Source organism: Microcaecilia unicolor, chromosome 2 (assembly GCF_901765095.1).
Source record: "Microcaecilia unicolor chromosome 2, aMicUni1.1, whole genome shotgun sequence".
Lineage (NCBI taxonomy): Eukaryota > Metazoa > Chordata > Amphibia > Gymnophiona > Siphonopidae > Microcaecilia > Microcaecilia unicolor.
In genome coordinates this window covers 537,164,815-537,188,138 of record NC_044032.1, presented here as the reverse complement: position 1 = coordinate 537,188,138, position 23,324 = coordinate 537,164,815, and the positions used below count along the sequence as shown (strand labels likewise).

General features: G+C 41.5%; 1 protein-coding gene across 1 annotated transcript in view; it reads right to left on the bottom strand.

The window, feature by feature from the left end:
- Nucleotides 1-23,324, bottom strand: part of LOC115462177 (protein NOXP20-like) — a 71,100-nt gene that overhangs the window by 35,434 nt on the left and 12,342 nt on the right. The window contains exons 2-3 of the mRNA XM_030192195.1: nt 16,952-17,410; nt 10,615-10,702 (exon numbers count right to left, since the gene is read on the bottom strand). Coding sequence (XP_030048055.1) covers nt 10,615-10,702; nt 16,952-17,398 — 535 coding nt within the window. The 5' untranslated portion in view covers nt 17,399-17,410. The remainder of the gene's footprint in view (nt 1-10,614; nt 10,703-16,951; nt 17,411-23,324) is intronic.

Sequence of the window (23,324 nt, the reverse complement as noted above, 5' to 3'; positions counted from 1 at the left end):
AGTAATATGAAGAAACAAACTGAAAGATATTTTTTCTATTTCATTGACTATCCACTTTAAAAAGGTGTTAAAACAGCTTCACTGGTGGGAAAAGGAAAGGAGAAATAACTCATCACAGGACAAGCTGAATGACCACATCTATATTTTAAGCTTGATAAATATGCATCTAAACATAAAACTCAGTTGTAAGAGGGATGCAAATTATGGCGTGCATCAATGCACATGATAGTTAGTACGTTAACAGCCCACACTTGTCTTCTAAGGAGGGTATGTTTTATACTTTGGATCATACCCAGTGAAACTATGTCATCATTCTACACTATATGGAATGGTGTAATTAACAGAAAAATATACTTTTCCAAAATCATAAAATATCAGGGCTTTGTGAGTGTGTGTCTGTACTTGAGAGTACTAAGGCATCTTTTTATTGCTCTCTGCATCAGCCCCTAGGAAATGACAAGAGAAAAGGGGCTGGATTATTCAGAAGAGTAATTCTATCTGCTCCAGTCATATCCTTCTATCCCCTCTGACCTCTGCAGGTTGCTGCTGAGAAGAGGAGGGCCTAGATGAAATATGAAGAAGAGGGCTGTTCTCTGCTTGGTACTGGTTAACAGAACTGCAGCATCAGCTCTGTATGCTGTGACCAAGGACAATACAGAACAGCACCAGAATCTGGCAACTGTATGAACTATCAACCATTCTGCAAGCTGTAATTTGAATTACTAGCACTATTATGAGGGGCATTTTCAAAAAAAACGTCCACGTTGCGATTTGGACATCTTTGTAAAATGTCGAAATCCAGGGGCGGGGAAAACCGTATTTTCAAAATTCATTTTGAAAATACTGGATGCCCAAATCCTTCAGTTTTCATCCAATTAATAATAGTATACCCCAAAAGAGACCCAATGTTTTCAATTACATTGAAAATCTTTGGAAAAGTAGTTTATAGGATTCTGACACATAAAGAGGCTCATTTTCAAAATAGAAAAACGTCCAAAAAGCAGCACTTGGATGTTTTATTTTCCAAAACATCCAAATCGCTATTTTCAAAACACATTTTTAAGATGTTTTTCTATGCAGTTCATCTGCAGTGCATCCAAATCACAAGGGGCGTGTCTTGGGGGTGGGGTTTGGGTGTTCCCAAAACTTGGGCTATTTTTGCCATAATGGAACAAAACAAAAACATCCAAGGCTAAAAGTTAAATATTTTGGTCTGGACCTGTTTTTAATCATGATTAAGGGGGACCTTTCACTAAGGCACGCTAGCATTTTTAGCACATGCTAAATGCTAGACACTCCCTTAGGAATATATGGGTGTCTACAGCATTTAGCATGCACTAAAACTTAGTGCGTATTAAAAATGCTAGAACGCCTTAGTAAAAGACCCCCTAAGTAAAAAAAAATGCCCTAAACAATCAGATGACCACTGGAGAAATTAAGGCATGACCCCCCATTACTCCCCCCGTGGTCACTGACCCCCCTCCCACTCCCCAAAGAAACAGTACATACCAGCTTCTATGACATCCCTGAGGCTATTAGAGCAGTAAGCAGATCCCTGGAGTAGCCTAATGGTTGGTGCAGTGCGTTTTTCACTTGGATTTTTTTATTTTGAAAATGGTTCAAAATAGATGGACTGTGCAAATGTCCATTGTCAAAACAAAAAGACATTTTTCTGTTTTGAAAATGGCTATGTTTGCTACTGAATTTTTGGACGTTTTTCGCAAAACGTCCAAAATCGGATTTAGATGTCATATCAAAAATGCCCCTCAAAAGTAAGACATTATCAGCATATGCTGAGAACTTCACAACATTACCAGCAATTGAGATCGGGAACAGGAAAAGGGATGGAATACCACATTTCTGTGGTTACAATCAAAGCGGTTTACATATTATATACATGTATTTATTTTGTACCTGGGGCAATGGAGGGTTAAGTGACTTGCCTTGAGTCACAAGGAGCTGCAGTGGTAATTGAACCCAATTCCCCTGGTTTGCAGGGCACTGCACTAACCACTAGGCTACTCCTCCACTAAATATTATATCTCAGGATATCATATATATCCTCAGAAAACATTAAAGCAATGAACAGGGGTTCAAGAGCTAGGGATAAAAAGAGGGGAGAGCGGGCACCCCTGTCTTGTACCATGTGAGAAAAAAATTGGGATATTAATGCGGAGCTGATGTATAATCGAGCAGAAGGATTAGAGTGAAGTACTTGACCATATTTATAAAAACCTCACCTAAATTAAACCAAATTTAAAAGGAATATAGTCAATATAATCACAGGCTTTCTCAGAGTCCAGAGAGACCAGGCATGCTGGCCTATTTAGATGATGAGCAGTTCTTAGAACATGACAAAGAAGTCTTGTATTATAAGAAGCAAGTCTACCTCTGATAAACCTTTTCTGTGATAATCTCACTGCTAAGATCTTTGCATATATTTTACTATCGTAATTTAGTAAAGAAATTAGCCTGTAGCTTTTAGCAAGCCTATTGACCTTATTGGGTTCTTCAAGAACAATAATATTAGCTTTGGCAAATGTACTTTGAGTATTAGAGATAAAGGCATTATATAGTCTCAACAAATTAGGGGTACAAAAGTACATAAGTATTGCCATACTGGGAAAGACCAAAGGTCCATCAAGCCCAGCATCCTGTTTCCAACAGTGGCCAATCCAGATCACAAATACCTGGCAAGACCCCTAAAAGTACAAAACATTTTATAAGCAGTGACGATGTGTTCTTATAATAATCTATAGTCAGACCATCACCTCCAGGCGCTTTCCCAGCTTTTATAGCAGAATTTATTTCAGCTAAGGTTAGTGGTACTCTTAACTGAGTAAATTCAGATTCACTTAATCACGGTTTTTTTAAACAATTTAAAAAGTCAGAAATCTGCTGGTCTGAAGGAGATTTCTGGCAACAATAAATCTGAGTAAAATGTAATGAAATGGTCAAGAATATCACTATTCTTAATTATTTTGTCATTGGCTTTTGATAGCAGTAACACGAGTGGCTTTTTTTCCTAGTTTTTAAGTAATTCTACCAGTTCTATTAAAACTTGAAAAATAGGTAGCTTGCTGAGAAAGTGTCTGATGTATCATTCAACTCAAAATAGTTTTGTACATTTAGTAAGATTTGTTCTAAAGTCATCATCCTATAAAAGATAAGAACTGAATCTCCAATTCCTGTGAGAGGATTCTTGTTGAGGATATCCAAAGAAAGAGTTATGCAGGTGTGATCCGAAATATGGATAGGTTCAATCGTTGTCTTAATAATAGACAAGTGAATTAGATATAAAGAAATAATCCAATCAAGAGTAAGATTGGTGAGATGCAAAATAGAAGGTAAAGGATGAGACAGCCTCCATGAATCAGACAGATTCCAGGAGGAAAGAATCTGATGTAGGGCTAAATTAGATTTTAAGGGTCTAGCTTTAGTAGAGGATTTTCTGTCAAGGAGTATGTCAAGAGGCAGATTCATAAATCTGCCAATGATGATAAATTCAGCTCCATTCCTTGCAATTTGGATCTACAAGCTGCTAATGAAGTTTGGATCATCCACATTGGGTGCACAGACATTTAGCTGCGTATAAATGTGTTGGTCAGTGTTCAAAACTAGCAAGATCCAATGTCTTCTATATCTGTAACATGCGAGACAACTGAATAATCCAAGGATTTAGATAACCAACACAAAAAAAGATCCCTTATGCAAAAAAGAAGAAAGCTTGGGTGTCCCGCACTAACAGTGTCAAATAATTTAGATATCGGAAGGAAAAAGCCTCAAACAGATCCAGATTGCGAGATTTTATAGAGCTAAAAGGATCGTGAACGATACAAAATTCATCATTGGCTGAAAAAACACTCCGTAAATAAAGATTGAAAGCACATCACATTATCACTATTCATAAGCGCACCAAAATAATGTGATTTCAACCTAACACAGTTTTATGAAAAAGCTTGCAAGAAACTCCAAAGCACTTCTTCTGACAGCTCAAGTGGCTTCCTTCTATGTCTGAAGCCACCCACAGACCAATGTTGGCCAGTGTTTCACTTGGCTCACATTCGCCCTGCTGCTTCAGGGTCTTTCAAGTGCGGGGTATATGGAAACGGCCCTTTTTTTGTGTTACACTGAACTTGTGCATTTGGATTCCTTTTCCACTGTGTTTTGGTAAGATTTAGATAACAAAATGATGACACGATTTTCTTTTCCTTTAGCTGGTGAAAAGAAACAACCTTGTATCTAGTCTTACTTTAATTTTTGAGCTTCAATTGCTGCCAAATGAGACTCTTGAATAAAGACAATGGATTCTATTTCAGTTACCTGTTATTGTTTTGCTGATTGCACATTTTCTGTTCATTGTTCAAAATTTTTCTCACAATAAACCTTTTTTAGTTTATTGCCTCTGCTTGTCTGGACCGACTAAGAATCCTGGCGATTTGTGTGTTGGGTCTCTGGGTGCTTTCTAGGAAGTGTGGGACCACTGAGAAGTGTGGCCCCAGTAACCTTGAAATCACTGTGGAACACCCTGAGAGCGGGAGACTCACCCAGAAGTGGCTGGGACCCAGTCAGCGGGAGGTGGGTGCTAATGTAAAGCACAAGTGGCAGGTGCAGGCGGACCTGAGCTGTGCTAGGGATAGACACTCTAAGTGGCTGTGGGGTAACCCCAGGCGGGTAGCTAGGCGTTTCATGACAGTATTATTACATAATACAGTTACATACATAGAAAAACAGGGCTAGTCAAGCATTCGAAGTATGTCAGGTCTGACGTGATAGAGATTTTAATTTGAACATTGTCGTTTGTGCACCCCAGAAATGAATTTCCCTCCGGAGTATTTATACTGAGTTGGGTTTTAAATATACTACATGCAGGCTTCAGTCTTTCTACCAATGTTTGGCTAAGTTATGTTTGCCAACATCTGGCTGAGCTGTGTTTTGAAAATACTACATGCAAGTTGGAGTTTTTTTTACCAACATCTGGTCACTATCAACTGAGTCACTGGGAACACCATCTTACTTGCCAGTTTTTGTTTTTTGAGCATCTTAGGGCTCGTGCAATGCAAGCCAAAAAACTGAAGATGTTATGAACATTGGACTCAGGGTAAAGAGGTAGTATTTGAACTGGAGGGTGGGCTGTTTTTATTCCAATGGCATATTGAAAGTAGTTTTGTGGAATAAAGATTCAAATATTGTTAAGTGGTAATAATTTATGTTGATGCATATTCACTGGGGGAATCCTGAAAACCCAACTGGATTCTGGCCCTTGAGGACTGAGGATGGACACTCCTGTTCTAAAACATCAATGGAGACAATTTAGCAATGTACCCGTATAAATGTAGGAACTTACATGTGTAAGTTGGTATTTCAGAAGTCCAAAACAGTAGACCCAATGAAGAAAATGTACCCAAGTCAGAGGCTTATAATAAACATATAAACACTCGGGTGCATAAGGAGAGGGATGATCAGGAAAAACAGAGGCGACAGTGTCCTTCTATAAGTCTCCAGTGAGGCCCCATTTAGAGTACTGTGTGCAGTTCTGGAGACCACACCTACAGAAAGATATAAACAGGGTGGAGTCTGTACAGAGGATGTCTACAAAACTGGTCAGATGTCTCAGTCATAAAACATATAAGGATAGGCTCATGAACCTCCACATGTATACACTGGAAGAGAGGAGAGAGAGAGAGGGGATATGATAGAGATGTTTAAATACCTCAGTGGCATTAATGTATAACAGGTGATCCCTTTTTAAATGAAGGAAACCTCTGAAATGAGAGGGCATAGAATGAAGTTAAGAGGAAATAAGCTTAGGAGGAATCTGAGAAAATACTCTTTCATGGAAAGTGTGGTGGATGTGCGGAATGGCCTCCCAGTGGAGATCATAGAGACAAGGATTGTGTCAGAGTTTAAGAAGACACAGGACAGACATGGGATCTCTTAGGAAAAAGAGAAGTTAGTTGTTACTGAGGATGGGCATACTGGATGGGCTACTTGGCCCTTATCTGCCCTCATGTTTCTGTACTGCTATGGATTTACAGCCTGCTTCACTAACACAGACTACTCAGTAATTACTGTGGATTCTTTTGGATTCGTATTAGGTAAATGAGACCTTTATTAGAGGTTCTAAAATCTAAGATACACAATGATTTATATATATATATATATATATATATATATATATATATATATATATATATATATATTGTGGTAAATAAGAGGTTGTCCTAGCCGGGGCAGGCCACTAGATGGCGCTGTTCCCCTAAAATTGTCCAGGATGTTCAGGGTAGGCCACTAGAGGGCGCTAGGAGAATAGTTGGAGGTCACTAGGACCGGGGAGAGCCCTGGGAGGTGCACAGGTGTAGGAGGTTATGGGCTGGGTCCTGTGTAGCTAATTAACCACTTTATACCCCACCTGAGAGGTGAAAGGAAAATAAGAGAGCTGGTAGCGGAAGAAAGAGAATCCCCCTGGCAAGAACTGGCTAAACCCTATGGATTTGTGGTGGACTGTGTGCTCAAGGAAGAAAAACAGGCTGGGGTAAGAAGTCCCTAAAGCATTAGTGGTGGACTGTGTAGCCTCAGTACTTAGAGGAACTGTGTGTTCAAAGAAAGGACTTGGTGTCCAAGGAAGGAAGGACTGAGTGTCCAAAGAAGAAGTAGGGCTGTGTGTCCCAGTACTGAGAAGCAGGCTGCAAAGCCTGGGGTTAGAAGTCCCCAAAGTATTGAGGTTAGTGCTGAGCCCCGGAATCTGTGTGGGAAGGCTCAGTGAGAAGATATGTAAGTGTATAAAGTATTTAAGCTAGAAGAACTGTGCCCAGGGGCTGGAATAAAGAATTGCCTGAATATGCTGTTGGTAAGACCTGTGTAATTTTGCCTCTGGAGAACCAGGTCACCCTGACCGTAAAAGGATAACATGCTAATCTGCATATAATTTGCATACTGAGAACCAGCTCACCCTGAGTGAAAAAGGGGCCCATGAGCTTGAGGTTGGATTGCTCAGGATGCTAGGAAGAGACTGTTCAGAGGCCATAGGCCAGTGAGACCTGCTGAAGAGTGGGAGCAGAAGCTTCATCTTCACAATATATATAGTGATTAAGCTATATAACTGAAAAGAAACAATACCTATAAACAATCATTACATCACTTGTCCCTAATCTCTACATCCAAGCAATGCAAGGAGTTTCTAGACCAGGAAAAGAAGCAATAATACATTTTATTATACATACGTCCATCACTGATCATTACATCATCCAGGCTCTTATCATCAGCTGGGGGGGCCCTGTTCACAGCAAAAGCCAGGAGTTTCTTTGACCAGGAAATATTGTTCTCTGCGCAGTTCGTACGTTACTCACAGACGAGCTCCCAATTTCACTGATAGAAACTCCCTTTTTAATTAGACTTAGAACTCATGTTCAGAGCTAAGGAAAATTACAGAATGCTTGAGAATTCTTCTGTTTAGGTAAACAAGCCATACTGTGGGAATGTGGTCACATGTTTCTCAGTCCAGGTGGCCAGTCTGAACTTGAAACAGGCTCCACCTCTCCCTTCACATACCATATTAATTAGAGCTGTGTCTTATCTTCTACATTCCAACTTATTTTCACACAAAGTTAAACAATAATTTTTAAGCAGAATTACTTCTAATAAAAAATACAGACCAGACCCCAAGTGCACTGGTCGGTAAAGGCAGAGTTGAAAAACAATCTTTAAAATTCACTTCCACTACAGTTTCTAACTTTCTTTTTTTTTTTTTTTTTTTATCCTTCTTGACTATGCCATCCTTCAACAATTTGATCTGTTCAGTTGTTTCAGTATAATATACCCTAGTATCACAGTGTCCCATTGAAGATCTTTTTTTCTACCATATAGTACCATATATTAATTTCTCTAATTTTATTTTTAGACTTCTGGTATTCCCATATAAGCAACTCAAAGTATGTATTTTTTTTATATACTTATAACCTGCATAGCAGTTAATAGGGATAATTTTAGAATAATTCAAAATTATTTATTTGTTCTTCATTTTTTTAAAACTCTATTTCAACATGTTAGTGGTTTTTTTCACTAATACAATAGTGAGACCCCACAGTAAATTACAATAGGCATACTGTAACACCTTCCATACACATTCAGTTTCCCACTAAATCCATTCAGATTACTTCATCCTTGACCATAACTTCTCTATAAGAATATTCAAACTTTCCAGTTTTGCAGTACTCTTTGAAGATGCCTCACTCTGCACCAAGTGCTCCTTTGTAAATGTTAGTGCCAGGAGCTGGGCTCCACCCTGGTTAATTCGATGTGCATCCTTCTGAAATAGGCTCCCCTTCCCCAAAATATTTTCCAGTTCCTAATAAATCTAAAGCCTTCTTCCCTGCATCATCATCCATCCACACAATAAGAATCTGGAAGTTTGCCTTTGAGGTATTGCACATGGAAAAGAGAAGATATCTGAGAATACAACCCTGGAGGCTCTGGTTTCAATTCTCTACCTAAATCCTAATTTGTCTTCCAGAACCTCTTACATCTTCTTATGTTGTTCGTACTCACATGCCCTATTACAGCTGACTTCTTCTCAGCACTCCCTAAACTCTTATCTAGATTACACATGAAGTCTGCCATTTTCGCACTAGAGAGGCAAATTACTATGTAACTTTCATGCTTCATCAACCACCCAGCTACCTATGGGGCCCTTTTACAGAGCGATGGTAAGCCCAACACGGGCTTATCATTCGCTCTTCCGGGACTACCACCAGCCCAACGTGACCACTGGTGGTGGTAGTCCCACCCCGAGCGCAGCAACATTTCCGGGGGAAAAAGAAAACCCCTGGAAGTGGGTGGCAACCTGGCGGAAATCAGGCATTGGGTGGCGGTAAGGGCTCCCCATCGCCTGGCCATGCGGTAAGAGTTCTCTTACCGCATGGCCATGTGTGCTGGGGGCTTTTTTACCCACTGCAGTAAAAAGGGCCTTGACACACGGGAAAAACAGCCCCCGCTGCTACCGCAGGGTCCTTTTTCCCACAGCTTGGTAAAAGGACTTCTATATTCCTAACAATCAAGTCATCAGCTATAATGGCAGTCTTGACCTTTGTTCCTGGGCACAAGTCCCTGAAAACACATTCTTGTTGCAAGAGGTTACTGAATCACCTGGAGGCAAATCCTAGCTGCAGAGCCAGCTCTAGATGCACACATGCTCAAGATGCCTCTCACCAACAGACAGATAAATCATACATGTGGCACTTGGTAAAAACTCTGGATAGCTCCCACCCCACTCATAAACAGAATATATGATAGGATTTTCCTGATATTTGTTAATGGTTAAATCAGTTGAATAAAAAGAGTTATATAATAGGGAAACGGAAATGGAATTGGGACTTGATATACTGCCTTTCTGAGGTTTTTGCAACTACATTCAAAGCGGTTTACATATATTCAAGTACTTATTTTGTACCAGGGGACATGGAGGGTTAAGTGACTTGCCCAGAGTCACAAGGAGCTGCAGTGGGAATTGAGCCCAGTTCCCCAGGATCAAAGTCCACTGCACTAACCACTAGCTACTCCTCCACTCCAGATCACACTTAGGGATTCTGTTTAATGCAGATGATAAAACAGCTATTTTTTAAATTATTTCTCAATGTTGTGAATAATTCATTGAATTTCTGCTTTTCAAAGCGTTTTGACAGTTGTGTGGTTTTTGTTACAGGATAATTTCCTTTTGTTTAAATTTCACTTAATATTTGTTTTCCATTGCAAAAAGGTTTGAACCATGCAGTGGAACTGCCCTCTATAGACACAGAGCAGAAAAACAAGCCAATATTTTATTTATTTATTTATTTATTTTTATTACATTTGTATCCCGCATTTTCCCATCTATTGGTAGGTTCAATGTGGCTTACATGGAACAGTGAGGACGGTTACAATGGGACAGTTGCAGGAACAAGTGGAATAACAATTATCGGAAGGGGTTAACAGTTCGAAGATATAGCGAGGGTTTATACAGGACTCTCGTAGAAGTAGTAGGTTAGGCAATGGCTTTGGGAGAATCATTTTGGCTAGCATGTTTTGCTGGAGAATTGCGGAGAATGGCAAGTAGAATCGTAATAAGTTGGGTTGTGTTGACTTGATAGTCTGTCTGTAGTAATGAATAGGGGTGTAAGATTGATGAGTTAAGGTAAGTGTTTGGGTACGGCTAAGTTGATATGATGTTGTGCCTTTTTCGCTCCATTTGCCAAGTTTGTGGGTGGTTTTGATTAATTCATTTGATCGGTTAGGTTGGTTTATAAGGGATCAAGTGTAAGATTCCTGCAAGAGTTGGCAAATGGCCCATCCTGTCAGTGATGGCAGAGGGAAGGTAAAATACCATAAGAACTCAAGAAATCAGGGGACAATAGTGGAGGTGGGGAAGGGGTTAAAGCTAGAGTCAAGTTGGATCACCGATACTATAGTAGGTAGGGCAAACAGGCCAAGATTAGATGGGTCTCATGATCTTTATATGCTCCAATTTCTCCCTTTCTACATTTACTTGCCTCAAAATGGGTTGTTTGAAAATAATTAAGCTAAAAGATTCTAAGGTTTTTGCAGAGGCATACTAATGACATTAATGTAGGGAATACTCACCAACTGTTGCAGTAGCTGTTGATAACAAAGACTTGCCCCAGGAGCCCCAGGCTCCCCACCCCCTTTCTTTCATGGGGGAACCAGAAACCTAATGAATTAAAAAAATAATAATTTAGATACAGTCAGGGATAAATGCCTTCCCCAAAACTGGATGAAAACTGACAGCTGAAATTGATGGTGCTTGTAACATATCATTATATCACCTCATAAAAAGACTGATAGATTTGAAACACTGCCAGGAAAGAAATGCCTCTAACACAGTTTAGTGATGCCAGCTACTTTGATGGAGATATTGCACCGCCAAAAACATGGCTTGGAAGAAAAAAGGGTTGTGCTATTTATCTTAGCAGCAATGCTCTCTTCACTCCTCCTCACTATATACACACTTTACTATATTTTAGCAGCAATTTTCTAGGTGGAATTTGGAGCTTCTGTATACATATCAAAACTGTTAAGACACCCTACAATTTTACAGTCAGCAGTTCAAACCAAAGCTACTTAAACCAACAGTGATAGGATATATACATATATATTTTGAAACAAATTCAATTACAGTGAAATTAATTCAGGCTGTAGAGCTGGGCTGATTTTTGGACTGTGAGGCCGCAATGAACATAGACTGATCGGAAGTTTTCTGATTTTTGATTGATATTTTCTGGTACAAATAAAAAATAAAAAAAAATCAGTCTGGGCAAACTTGTCTTTTTGTAATCTGTACTGCTTTATGGAACAAAAAATACTGATGGGGACAATTTTAAATGTTGGTGCCTTGACGACACACAGTGCAAGTCTATTCTGTAATGGCACCTGGCTGCTTAGATTCTGTTATAGAATGGTAGCACCTGCGAGGCACCTGCAATTACACCGCCTATAGACACAGGCAACTGCAGGCACCCACTCGCAACAAGAACATGGGTAACTTACTGTATTCTGTAAATTGTGCATATAAGTAGCAGCCCTGTCATTGCCCCTCCCATGCTCCACCCAAGTGGTGTGTAAATGTGGGTGCCCTGTTATACAATTGCACTTATAGGGAACCCCAATCTGAAAAACAACAGACAACAAAATAACCTATTCCAAGAAATGCTCCCAGAATTAACATCACGGTAAACTAAGAACAAATGAATAGCCATACTGGGTCACAATGGTCCATTTAGCCCAGTATCCTGTTTCCAACAGTGGCCAATCCAGGTCACAAGTACCCTGCAGAAACCCAAATAGTACCAACATTCCATACTACCAATCCCAGGGCAAGCAGTGGTTTCTCTCATGTCCATCTCAATAACAGACTATGGACCTTTTCCTCCAGGAACATGTCCAAACATTTTTTTTAAACCCAGATACGTTAACCGCCGTTACTACATCCTACAGCAGAGAGTTCCAGAGCTTAACTCTTTCAGGAGTGAAAAAATATTTCCTCCTATTTGTTTTAAAAGTATTTCCATGTAACTTTATTGAGTGTCCCCTAGCCTTTGTACTTTTTGAACTAAAACTTGCTTATCTGTGGTTGGTGAAGCGATACTGAAGTTCCCTATCATGAACAAAGGCCTGGATCTGACTCCTAGGCTTGGCTTCTACTCCTGAGATTAGATGAAGCTGGGGATGCTGCAGAGCCATTGCTCAGAGCCACTGGTGGGGAGAGTCTCAGCCATCGCTCAACAGTGAAAACTACTGGTGTCTGTGAAAAAATGAACATCGTGAATGGTAATAGTAAGGTCTAATGCAGGGCTTGATAAATCATAAAAACATTTTAAAAACTACAGATAGACAATAATTAAGAAGAAACACGTTGATGTTCCACGTAAACATAAATTAGAAACCACACAGCATTAAACTTATTTAAGGAAATGAAGCCTGGTTAGGATCCCAAAATCAGTTGTTGTTTGTTCAGACTGCAATTGGTGTGGAAACCTTGGATAAGCATTGTGGTCCATTTAAACTTATTATTGTATTTGAATTTTGTATTTTTTTTGCAGTATCTATTCCTTTGAATATATCTTGTCAACTGATGTGTAAAAATGACTCAAAATACTGATTTGCGATTAGTCTCTTTGAATGTAAAGGGATTTAATAATCCTTTTAAGAGCAGGAAGATCTTGATAAAGTAAAGCCTACATTTATTTTTATGCAAGAAGCAGATTTGAGGGCTGCTCGTGCTAACTATCTCTCAAACAGGCACTATTTTTTAGTGGCTTGTGCTTCAGCCGATGGTAAACATAATGGTGTTGATGTATTGGTGCATGCTGGTGTATTCTATACTGTTATAGAACAACGCTCTGATCTGTTGGATCATTGGATAATTTTGGTAATGACCCTGTTTGACACCATTTATACTTTAGTTAATTTATATACTCCAGTAGCAGATACGCCTGATTTTTTAAAATGATCTTTCTGTGCAAGTGGCTAAAGGGATCTTAGTTGGGAGTGGGGGATGGATTTCAATTTACCTCTAGATCCTTTGTTAGATAGACAGAGAATCTCAGTGTGTGGAAAAATCTTTAAAGTCAAGAATGGTATTGCAGTCTATAATCCAGACATTTGTGGCTAGTAGATCCTTAGAGTCCATTATATCCCACAGCTAAGGAATGCACCTTTTATTCAGCTCCTCATCCTTCCTATTTGGGGTTGGATTATTTTCTAGTGTCTTCCTCTTTGCTCCCTTTAATTAAACAAGCCATTATAGAGCCAATCCTCATTGAAGATCATGTTATGGTGTCCTTAATGTTCAGGAATTCCATTTTCAGAGTTGTTGGACATGGATGGAAGTTAAATACAAGTTTATTGGAGGATGATTAATTTTGTGATCTCATTAATAAAGTTTCCGAGGACTACTTTCATCAAACTAGTATAGGAGATGCCTCTCCAGAGAGTTGGTGGGTTGCTCATAAGGCTATCATTTGTGGGGAAATTATATCATATACTGCAAAACTAGCCAAACAGCGTAAATTGTTGAGGTCTCACAGTCCGAAATAAAGCCATTTAGGGGCTCGTTTTTGAAAATGAAAAACGTCCAAGTGTCATAAAGCACAATCTGGATGTTTTTCTTCTCAAAACATTCAAATCGGTATTTCAAAATCTATTTTGCAGACATTTATCTATGCAATTCATCTGCAGTGCATCCAAATCACAAGACGGTGTGTCTGGGACGTTTTGAAGATGGGATTAGGGCGTGCCTAACACTTGGACGTTTTACAGTTGTAATGGAACAAAACAAAAACGTTGAGGACAAAAACCAAGATGTTTTGGTCTAGACCTGTTTTTCAGAACATTTAAGGCACAAAAGGTGCCCTAAATGACCAGTTGATCACTGGAGGGAATTAGGGGAAATGCCCTAATACCCCCCAGTGGTCACTAACCCTCTACCACCCCCTCAAAATATAAATACAAATATATGACTTACCAGCCTCTATGACAGTTTCAGATATTAAAAAGTCATTTCTATTAGAGCAGCATGTAGGTCCCTGGAGTAGTGTAGTGGTCGGTGCAGTACAGAGTGTGGGACCCAGGTTCCTATCTCCCTCTACCTGTCACACTTGTTTTGGAAACTGTGACCCCCTCCCAAACTCACCAAAACTCTACTGTCCCCTTCACCTATAAGAGCTATTGTAGTGGTTACAGTGGGGGGCAGTGTGTTTTGGGTGGGTTTTGGATAAGGAAGCAAAGGTGAGATGTGTACCTGGGAGCATTTTTATGAAGTGCACAGAAGTGCCCTCTAGGGTGCCCCACTGCTCTCCTGGGTTGTCTGGGGGACCATTCTACTAAAAATGCTGGCTCCTCCTACATTCCAATGGCATGAATCTCTAGGTTTTGCACTTACTTGTTGGCTTATTTTACCCCAATAAATGGACCACAAACAAAACGTCCAAAGCACAAAACCTTGTTCAAAACAGTATTTTCAGAAAAAGAGAGACATTTTTCTTTTTCGAAAATGACCTTCTTTCTTAATTGGATTTGGACGTTTTGCACAAACTGTCCAAAATTGGACTTAGACATCATATTGAAAATGGCCCTCTTAGTAAATCGGTTGCTAAAGGATCTGCTTCTGATCTCAGAGAGGATTCCTTGTCTCCCCACCCCCCTCAAACTTCACTTTGGACAACGTTGGGTATGTATAGAGGAGAAATGATATAGGTTTCAGCCTCTAGCTCCTAAGTTTTTGGGTTGGCTCCTAGATTCAATGTCCTGTCAATTTAAATGTCATCTACCTTCCTCTTGTGTTATTTTAGTACCTTATTTTAATTATTTGTAAGAACCCAATAATATATGTGGAGGGGCATAATCAAACGGGGCGCCCAAGTTTTCCTGAGGGCGTCCTCGCAGGACGTCCCCACAAAGGGGTGAGGAAACCCATATTATTGAAACAAGATGGGCGGCCATCTTTCGTTTCAATAATACGGTTGGGCATGCCCAAATCTCAACATTTAGGTCGACTTTAAGAGATGGTCGTTCGGCGATAATGGAAACCGAGGACGCCCATCTCAGAAACGACCACATCCAAGCCATTTGGTCGTGGGAGGAGCCAGCATTTGTAGTGTACTGGTCCCCCTCACATGCCAGGACACCAACCGGGCACCCTAGGGGGCACTGCAGTGGACTTCAGAAAAAGCTCCCAGGTGCATAGCTCCCTTACCTTGTGTGCTGAGGCCCCCAAAACCCACTCCCCACAACTGTACACCACTACCATAGCCCTTAGGGATGAAGGAGGACACCTACATGTGGGTACAGTGGGTTTGTGGTGGGTTTTGGAGGGCTCACATATACCACCACAGTGCCTGAAGTGCACTGCACCCACTAAAACTACTCCACGGACCTGCATACTGCTGTCATGGAGCTGGGTATGATATTTGAGGCTGGCATAGAGGCTGGAAAAAATATTTTAACATTTTTTTTTAGGGTGGGAGGAGGTTAGTGACCACTGGGGGAGTAGGGGGAGGTCATCCCCGATTCCCTCCGGTGGTCATCTGGTCATTTAGGGCACATTTTTGTGACTTGGTCGTTAAAAAAAAAAGGACCAAGTAAAGTTGGCCAAGTGTTCATCAGGGACGCCCTTCTTTTTTCCATTATCAGCCGAGGACGCCCATGTGTTAAGCAGGCCCCAGTCCCGCCTTCGCTATGCTTCCGACACACCCCATGAACTTTGGTCGTCCCCGTGACGGAAAGCAGTTGAGGACGCCCCAAATCGGCTTTCGATTATGCCGATTTGGGTGACCCTGGGAGAAGGACGCCCATCTCTCGATTTGTGTTGAAAGATGGGCGCCCTTCTCTTTCGAAAATACGGCTGTAAGGCTCTCATTTTCAAAGCATATGAACAGCTCAAAAGGTCAAAATGGACATCCATGTGCTTGAAATGTCCAAATTATCAAAGGCAGAACAGGAACATCCAACATTGCAGTACATCCAAATAGCAAGGGGGCATGTTTGGGCAGGACTAGGAAGGACCTGAAATCTGGACGTCCAACAGGGAATAACAAAGGGGAAGAAATTTCTCCCTTATATGGTAGGGAAGCCTAGCCCAGAGCATCCCAGGATGTACTGGGAAGGGCAGGGCTCCACCATTCTGGAGGCGGTGCTGGAAGGAGGAGGGAGTGAGGCTCCCTCCTGTCACTTCAAGGTACGGCGTGGTTCAGGAAGGGGCGCTAGACCACCGGGGGGGGGGGGGGGGGGGGGGGGCTGGAGGTCCACCAGACCTCCAGCCCTATCTTTTGTCGGGTGGGGGGGGGGAGGAGGAAGGACGTCCAGGGAGAAGGGGTTTCTTGTGTCTGGAGATGCATGCTGGACAGGGCTCCCCATTCCTCCCTAATGCTCTGCAAACCCTAATGCCAGCTCCGAACTGGTATACAGTTTGCCACAGCAGCAGCGCCCTTCTTTGCATGCTTCCTGCTGAGCACTGAGGAGGAATTGATAATGCCTTGTTTATTATGCACTTGCATGCTATTTGCAGTCAGAGCTGGTGAGTGCATTGTTTCACATGATCGCTGGCTCTGATCATGCGGTGGAAGCAAACACGGTCGCTAATATGGCTCTAATAGCCTCTTGCGCCCGTGTTTGCTTCTGATCATTGTCCTCCAAGAGAGCTCATTGAAGTGCAAGCTCCATCCTCTCTTATGAAGTCAAGAGGAATAACTTGTATCATTTTTCTTTGTCTAGCACTGTAGTTACACCATCTAACCAGGTATTACATATTTTTTGACCTGTGCTTTCAAAGAAAACTGCAGAAGTAGCTTAATGACAAATCACTGCAAGCGCTACTGCAGTTGACCACAGAGAGCAGTTGGCCTGATTGCAGTCAATATTCCCCTTCAAAAAACAATTGTTATTTCAAGGAAGAAATATATACCTGATCGGGCTCATTCTCCGTAGATTCAGTTTCAGGTTCTGGTTCCAGGCTGACTAACTCATTGCACTCGGCAGAAAGTCCTGTTTCAGCCATTTTGACCTCAGGAGGCTCGTTTGTCACCATTCCTTTAGTAATTACAACAAGTTCAGTTTCAGTCATGGCTCCATCCTGTTCAGGCCCCGTCTCAGCCATTTCAATCTCAGGAGTCTCATTTATCACTGTACATTCGGTAGTCGCAACAGATTCCGTTTTAGCTGTTGCACCATCCTGTTCGGACCTCCCATTTTCCTTTGAAGTCTCAATTGGCCCATCCCCAGAACATTCCATCATTACATCTTCTTTAGGATATGGAGGTCCACTTTCCACTGGCACCAAACTACTATCATCTACCTTCTCCACATCTGTTTTGATGTCAGGACTTGCTGTATCTACTGAATCCTCAGACATGTTTAGATGCACCTGGAACAAGGGTTCAAAGATTAACGGGTTTGCACTTGTTATTCAAAAACAAGTGTAAAACAACTGCAAAAAAAGAACAGTATCATGCAAGGCTGTGACTATAGGATCTGGAATAAGAGACAAATTTTGAGATTTTTGTATTTATAAAAGTGTGGTAAAACAACAGCAGCTTGAATGGTGCAGTAGCTAAAGAATTAAAAAAATGACAGCACTTGCGACAATATATAAAACCATTAGATGTCTGTCACTGACAACAGATTTGAAAGATGGATTTTATAGTTGAGCCACAGGGTGCCACTGTCTCATGGCCAAGGCCCTATTAACAGTATAGTGTCTAAGCAAACACGGACCCCTATTTAATTCGTCTCAACCTTCACATCGTGTGTCATTCATTCTTTCCCTGTCCCTGGATCTTTTTATGCCTCCCCCCTCCCTACCCTCAATTCTTTCCAGAAGCAGTGTAGGGAAAACTGCACAGTCTAGTTCTGGGTGTGGTCACGGCAGCAGATTGTCAGTGAGTATGAAGTTTGTACAAGAATATGCTTTGAACGGAGTGGTCCAGGGGTCAGAGCAGCAGGTTGACAACCCAGGGAAGCTGGGCAAGTTATTTTCATCCTCCATTTGGAGTGAATCACCCCAAACAGCGAGATTCACAGGTAGTGTCCAAAGTATAAATCTAGAAAAATAATTGCATATCAAAAAGGCTTCATAAATGCAAAAAAAAAAAAAAAAATTACCTTTTTTTTAAGACCCTAAATGATGTGAAGCCCTCTTACTTTGTTTACCTAATTATATTATTTGTTACATTTGTATCCCACATTTTCCCACTAGATGGCAATAAATACTTCCATTATCAGAAGTGATGCATGTCTGTGCCATGTTTAAGAAATTTGATATCAATTTGGAAAAATTTGCTTCCAGTAATACAGATCTGTTAAAATTACAGCTGTGATGACTATTAGCTTAATAGGTATATGTGTGTGTAACTACATTATTTACTAAACTCTAATTATTATGGGCCCTGTTTACTAAGCAACATGTGGAGGAGCATAATTGAAAGGGGCGACCAATTTTTCCTGAGGACGTCTTCGCAGGACGACCCCGCAAAGGGGCGGGGAAACCCGTATTATCGAAACAAGATGGGCATCCATCTTTCATTTCGATAATACAGTCGGGGACGCCACTACTGCTACTACTACTATTTAGCATTTCTATAGCGCTACAAGGCATACGCAGCGCTGCACAAACATAGAAGAAAGACAGTCCCTGCTCAAAGAGCTTACAATCTAATAGACAAAAAATAAATAAAGTAAGCAAATCAAATCAATTAATGTGAACGGGGAGGAAGAGAGGAGGGTAGGTGTAGGCGAGTGGTTACAAGTGGTTACGAGTCAAAAGCAATGTTAAAGAGGTGGGCTTTCAGTCTAGATTTAAAGGTGGCCAAGGATGGGGCAAGACGTAGGGGCTCAGGAAGTTTATTCCAGGCGTAGGGTGCAGCGAGACAGAAGGCGCGAAGTCTGGAGTTGGCAGTAGTGGAGAAGGGAACAGATAAGAAGGATTTATCCATGGAGCTGAGTGCACGGGAAGGGGTGTAGGGAAGGACGAGTGTGGAGAGATACTGGGGAGCAGCAGAGTGAATACATTTATAGGTTAGTAGAAGAAGTTTGAACAGGATGCGAAAACGGATAGGGAGCCAGTGAAGGGTGTTGAGGAGAGGGGTAGTATGAGTAAAGCGACCCTGGCGGAAGATGAGACGGGCAGCAGAGTTTTGAACTGACTGGAGAGGGGAGAGGTGACTAAGTGGGAGGCCAGCAAGAAGCAGATTGCAGTAGTCTAAACGAGAGGTGACAAGGGTGTGGATGAGGGTTTTGGTAGAGTGCTCGGAAAGAAAGGGGCGGATTTTACGGATGTTGTAAAGAAAGAAACGACAGGTCTTGGCGGTCTGCTGGATATGAGCAGAGAAGGAGAGAGAAGAGTCAAAGATGACCCCAAGGTTTCGAGCTGAGGAGACAGGGAGAATGAGAGAGCCATCAACAGAAATAGAAAACGGGGGGAGTGGGGAGGTGGGTTTGGGGGGGGAAATGAGAAGCTCGGTTTTGGTCATATTTAATTTCAGGTGGCGTTGAGACATCCAGGCAGCAATGTCAGACAAGCACGCTGAAACTTTGGTTTGGATGCAAGGTGAGATATCAGGGGTAGAAAGGTAGATTTGGGAGTCATCAGCATAGAGATGGTAGGAAAAGCCATGGGATGAGATTAATGAACCAAGGGAAGAAGTGTAGATAGAAAAGAGGAGGGGACCAAGAACAGAACCCTGAGGTACGCCGACAGGCAGAGGGATAGAAGTAGAAGAGGATCCACCAGAGTGAACACTAAAGGTGCGGAGGGAGAGGTAGGAAGAGAACCAGGAAAGGACAGAGCCCTGGAATCCAAGTGAGGACAGGGTATCGAGAAGTATGCTGTGATCGACAGTGTCAAAAGCAGCGGAAAGATCAAGAAGAATGAGGATGGAATATTGACCTCTGGATTTAGCCAGTAATAGGTCATTGGAGACTTTAGTAAGCGCAGTTTCGGTTGAGTGGAGAGGGCGAAAACCAGATTGTAATGGGTCAAGAATAGCATGTGAGGAGAGGAAATCAAGGCAGCGGCGGTGAACAGCACGCTCAAGTAATTTGGAGAGAAAAGGAAGGAGGGAGATGGGTCGGTAATTAGAGGGACAAGTAGGGTCAAGTGAAGGCTTCTTAAGGAGAGGTGTGACCACAGCATGTTTAAAGGCAGCAGGGACAGTTGCAGTGGAAAGTGAGAGGTTGAGAATGTGACAGATAAAAGGAATAAGAGTAGGAGAGATGGCATTAAGAAGGTGGGTGGGAATGGGATCAGAGGAACAGGTGGTACATTTTGAGGAAGAAATCACAAAATTTAGGTCGACCTTAGAGATGGTCATCCTCCTTAGAGGTGGTCATCCCCGATTTTCGGCCATAATGGAAACCGAGGACGCCCATCTCAGAAACGACCAAATCCAAGCCATTTGGTTGTGGGAGGAGCCAGCCTTCGTAGTGCACTGGTCCCCCTTGACATGCCAGAACACCAATCGGGCACCCTAGGGGGCACTGCAGTGGACTTCACAAATTGCTCCCCAGAACATAGCTCCCTTACCTTGTGTGCTGAGCCCCTCAACCCCCCCCCCAAAATCCACTCCCCACAACTGTACACCACTACCATAGCCCTAATGGGTGAAGGAGGGCACCTATATGTGGGTACAGTGGGTTTATGGTGGGTTTTGAAGGGCTCACATTTACCACCACATGTGTAACAGGTAGGGGGTGGGGTGGCCTGGGTCCGCATGCCTGAAGTGCACTGCACCCACTAAAACTGCTCCAGGGACCTGCATACTGCTGTCATGGAGCTGGGTATGACATTTGAGGCTGGCTAAGAGGCTGGCAAAAAATATTTTAAAAGTTTTTTTTTAGGGTGGGAGGGGGTTTGTGACCACTGGGGGAGTAAGGGAAGCTTATCCCCGATTCCCTCCGGTGGTCATCTGGTCAGTTTGGGCACCTTTCTGAGGCTTGGTCGTAAAAAATAAATGGACCAAGTAAAGTCACCCAAGTGCTCGTTAGGGACGCCCTTCTTTTTTCCATTAACGGTCGAGGATGCTCATGTGTTAGGCACACCCCAGTCCCGCCTTTGCTACGCTTCCGACACGCCCCCATGAACTTTGGTCGTTCCCGTGACGGAAAGCAGTTGAGAACGCCCAAAATTGGTTTTCGATTATGCTGATTTGGGCGACCCTGTGAGAAGGACGCCCATTTCCCGATTTGTGTCGAAAGTTGGGCGCCCTTCTCTTTCGAAAATAAGCCCGTAAGGGAGCGTTAGCATTTTTAGCACATGCTAATGATGGCTGACTCTAGCATTTAGTGTGGCTAATTTTTGCATGCACTAAAAATGCTAGCAGTTTAGTAAACAGGGCCTATGTATTGTGTCAATTTAGAATGAATCTGCTTATTAATTAATATTAAAGAAAGAAAGGTGAGGAATCCTTTACCTAAGCTGTGTTTCTAAAGTAAAACAATACAAAACTATTTAGGAAGGCTATATATTTAATTTAGAGAGATTTTCAAACTTTAAGGACATCTTAATCAGAAATGGTTTATGGGGAATGCAGTTTATTCGCTGTTTTTAACTTCATAGTTAATCATGAGTTATCTACATTCTGTGTGTGTTATCTCTAGAAAAAAAAAACAGATTGCAGATAGAGCACTGACTGTAACAAAGAGTTCACTGAACACAATTTTACATTGACATTCCTTTCCTCCGCCAAAAAAGAATCTCACCAAGCAGATTTAAACTAGTCTCTTTGTAATTCAATTTAGAAATGTGTAAAATAAGTAGCATGAATGTATATCCCCTAATTCTATATACAGTGCTCAAAATTACAACACACAAATCTGGTGAAACACCCAAATTATGCACATAATTTAATTGCTTAATGAACCAATTATCACTGACAGAATGCTAACAATTATTGGTACTAATGGGCAATAATTAGAATTTACGCATGAATCTTTACAGTTGCTATTCTAGGATGTGTGTGCAGTATTATAGAATTTGGGGGATCTGCACTTTATCCTCACGCCCACAATTGGGCGCAGATTCCAGAGCCAAGCGCTATTCTATAAATGGAAATTTCAGCACTGTTTATAGAATAGCGCTTAGAACGCATTTCTTTTTTAGTGCCCAAATTTGGGCTCCATTTACAGAATTAAGTCCGTAGTGCCTGTATATTTTGGGGTTAGATGATCTGCAGCTTTATTATATTTTCTACTTAGCTTTTATTTGTATTGCCTGATTCCTTACAAAAATGTGTGAGTGATGAACAGTAATAATGTATCAACTTTGTGACCTACTACAAAAGTGGGATGGACTAGATGTAAGTGGGTGACTCAGAAATTTGGAGCTTCACATTCTCAGCTCAATAAAGCTGCAATATTTCAAATGCCTGCTTTTACAATCATGAAGATACTCCACCCTATTCTCAAAAGCTCAAATATTCACTTGTGCAAATGTGTATATTTCAATGTCAATATCACAGAGCAGAGTGGCATGAATCCAATCAGGCACGTGGAATACTCTCAGCTTTATTAAGCTGAGAGGGTGAAGGTCCACATTTCTGACTCACCCACTTCATCTAGTCCAGTAGCCACTTATGTAATATGTCATAGAGTTTCCAGGAACCGACAAGAGGAGGAGCCATTTTAGATCAAGTCCTTGGTGAAGTGTAGGGCATAGTACAAAAGGCAACGGTGTTGGGTCCACTGGGAAACTGTCATCATAACATGATCAAGTTTGAGATACTATCTGGAATGAAGCCACAAAGGAAATCTACTGTAACAGCATTCAATTTTCGAAAGGGTGACTATGATAAAATGAGGAAAATGGTTAAAAAGAAGCTAAAAGGATTGGCAGCAAAGGATAGGACATTAAAACAGGCATGGACGTTGTTTAGAAATACCATCTTGGAAGCCCAGGCCAAATGCATTCCACGTATTTACAAAGGTGGAAAGAAAAGAAAATGACAGCCAACATGGTTAAAAAGTGAAGTGAAAGAAGCTATTAAAGCCAAAAGAACATCCTTCAAAGAAAGAATGGAAAAAGGACCCAAATGAAGAAAATAAGAAGCAACATAAGCACTGTCAAGCTAGATGCAAAGCATTGATAAAGAAGGCTAAAAGACAATATGAAAAGAAACTTACCACAGAGGCTAAAAACTCACAGTAACAACTTTTTCACGTACATCAGAAGTAGAAAGCCTGCAAGGGAATCTGTGAGACCGTTAGATCATGAAGGAGCAAAAGGGGCACACAGGGAGGACAAGGCCATAGCAGACAAACTGAATGAATTCTTTGTTTCGGTCTTT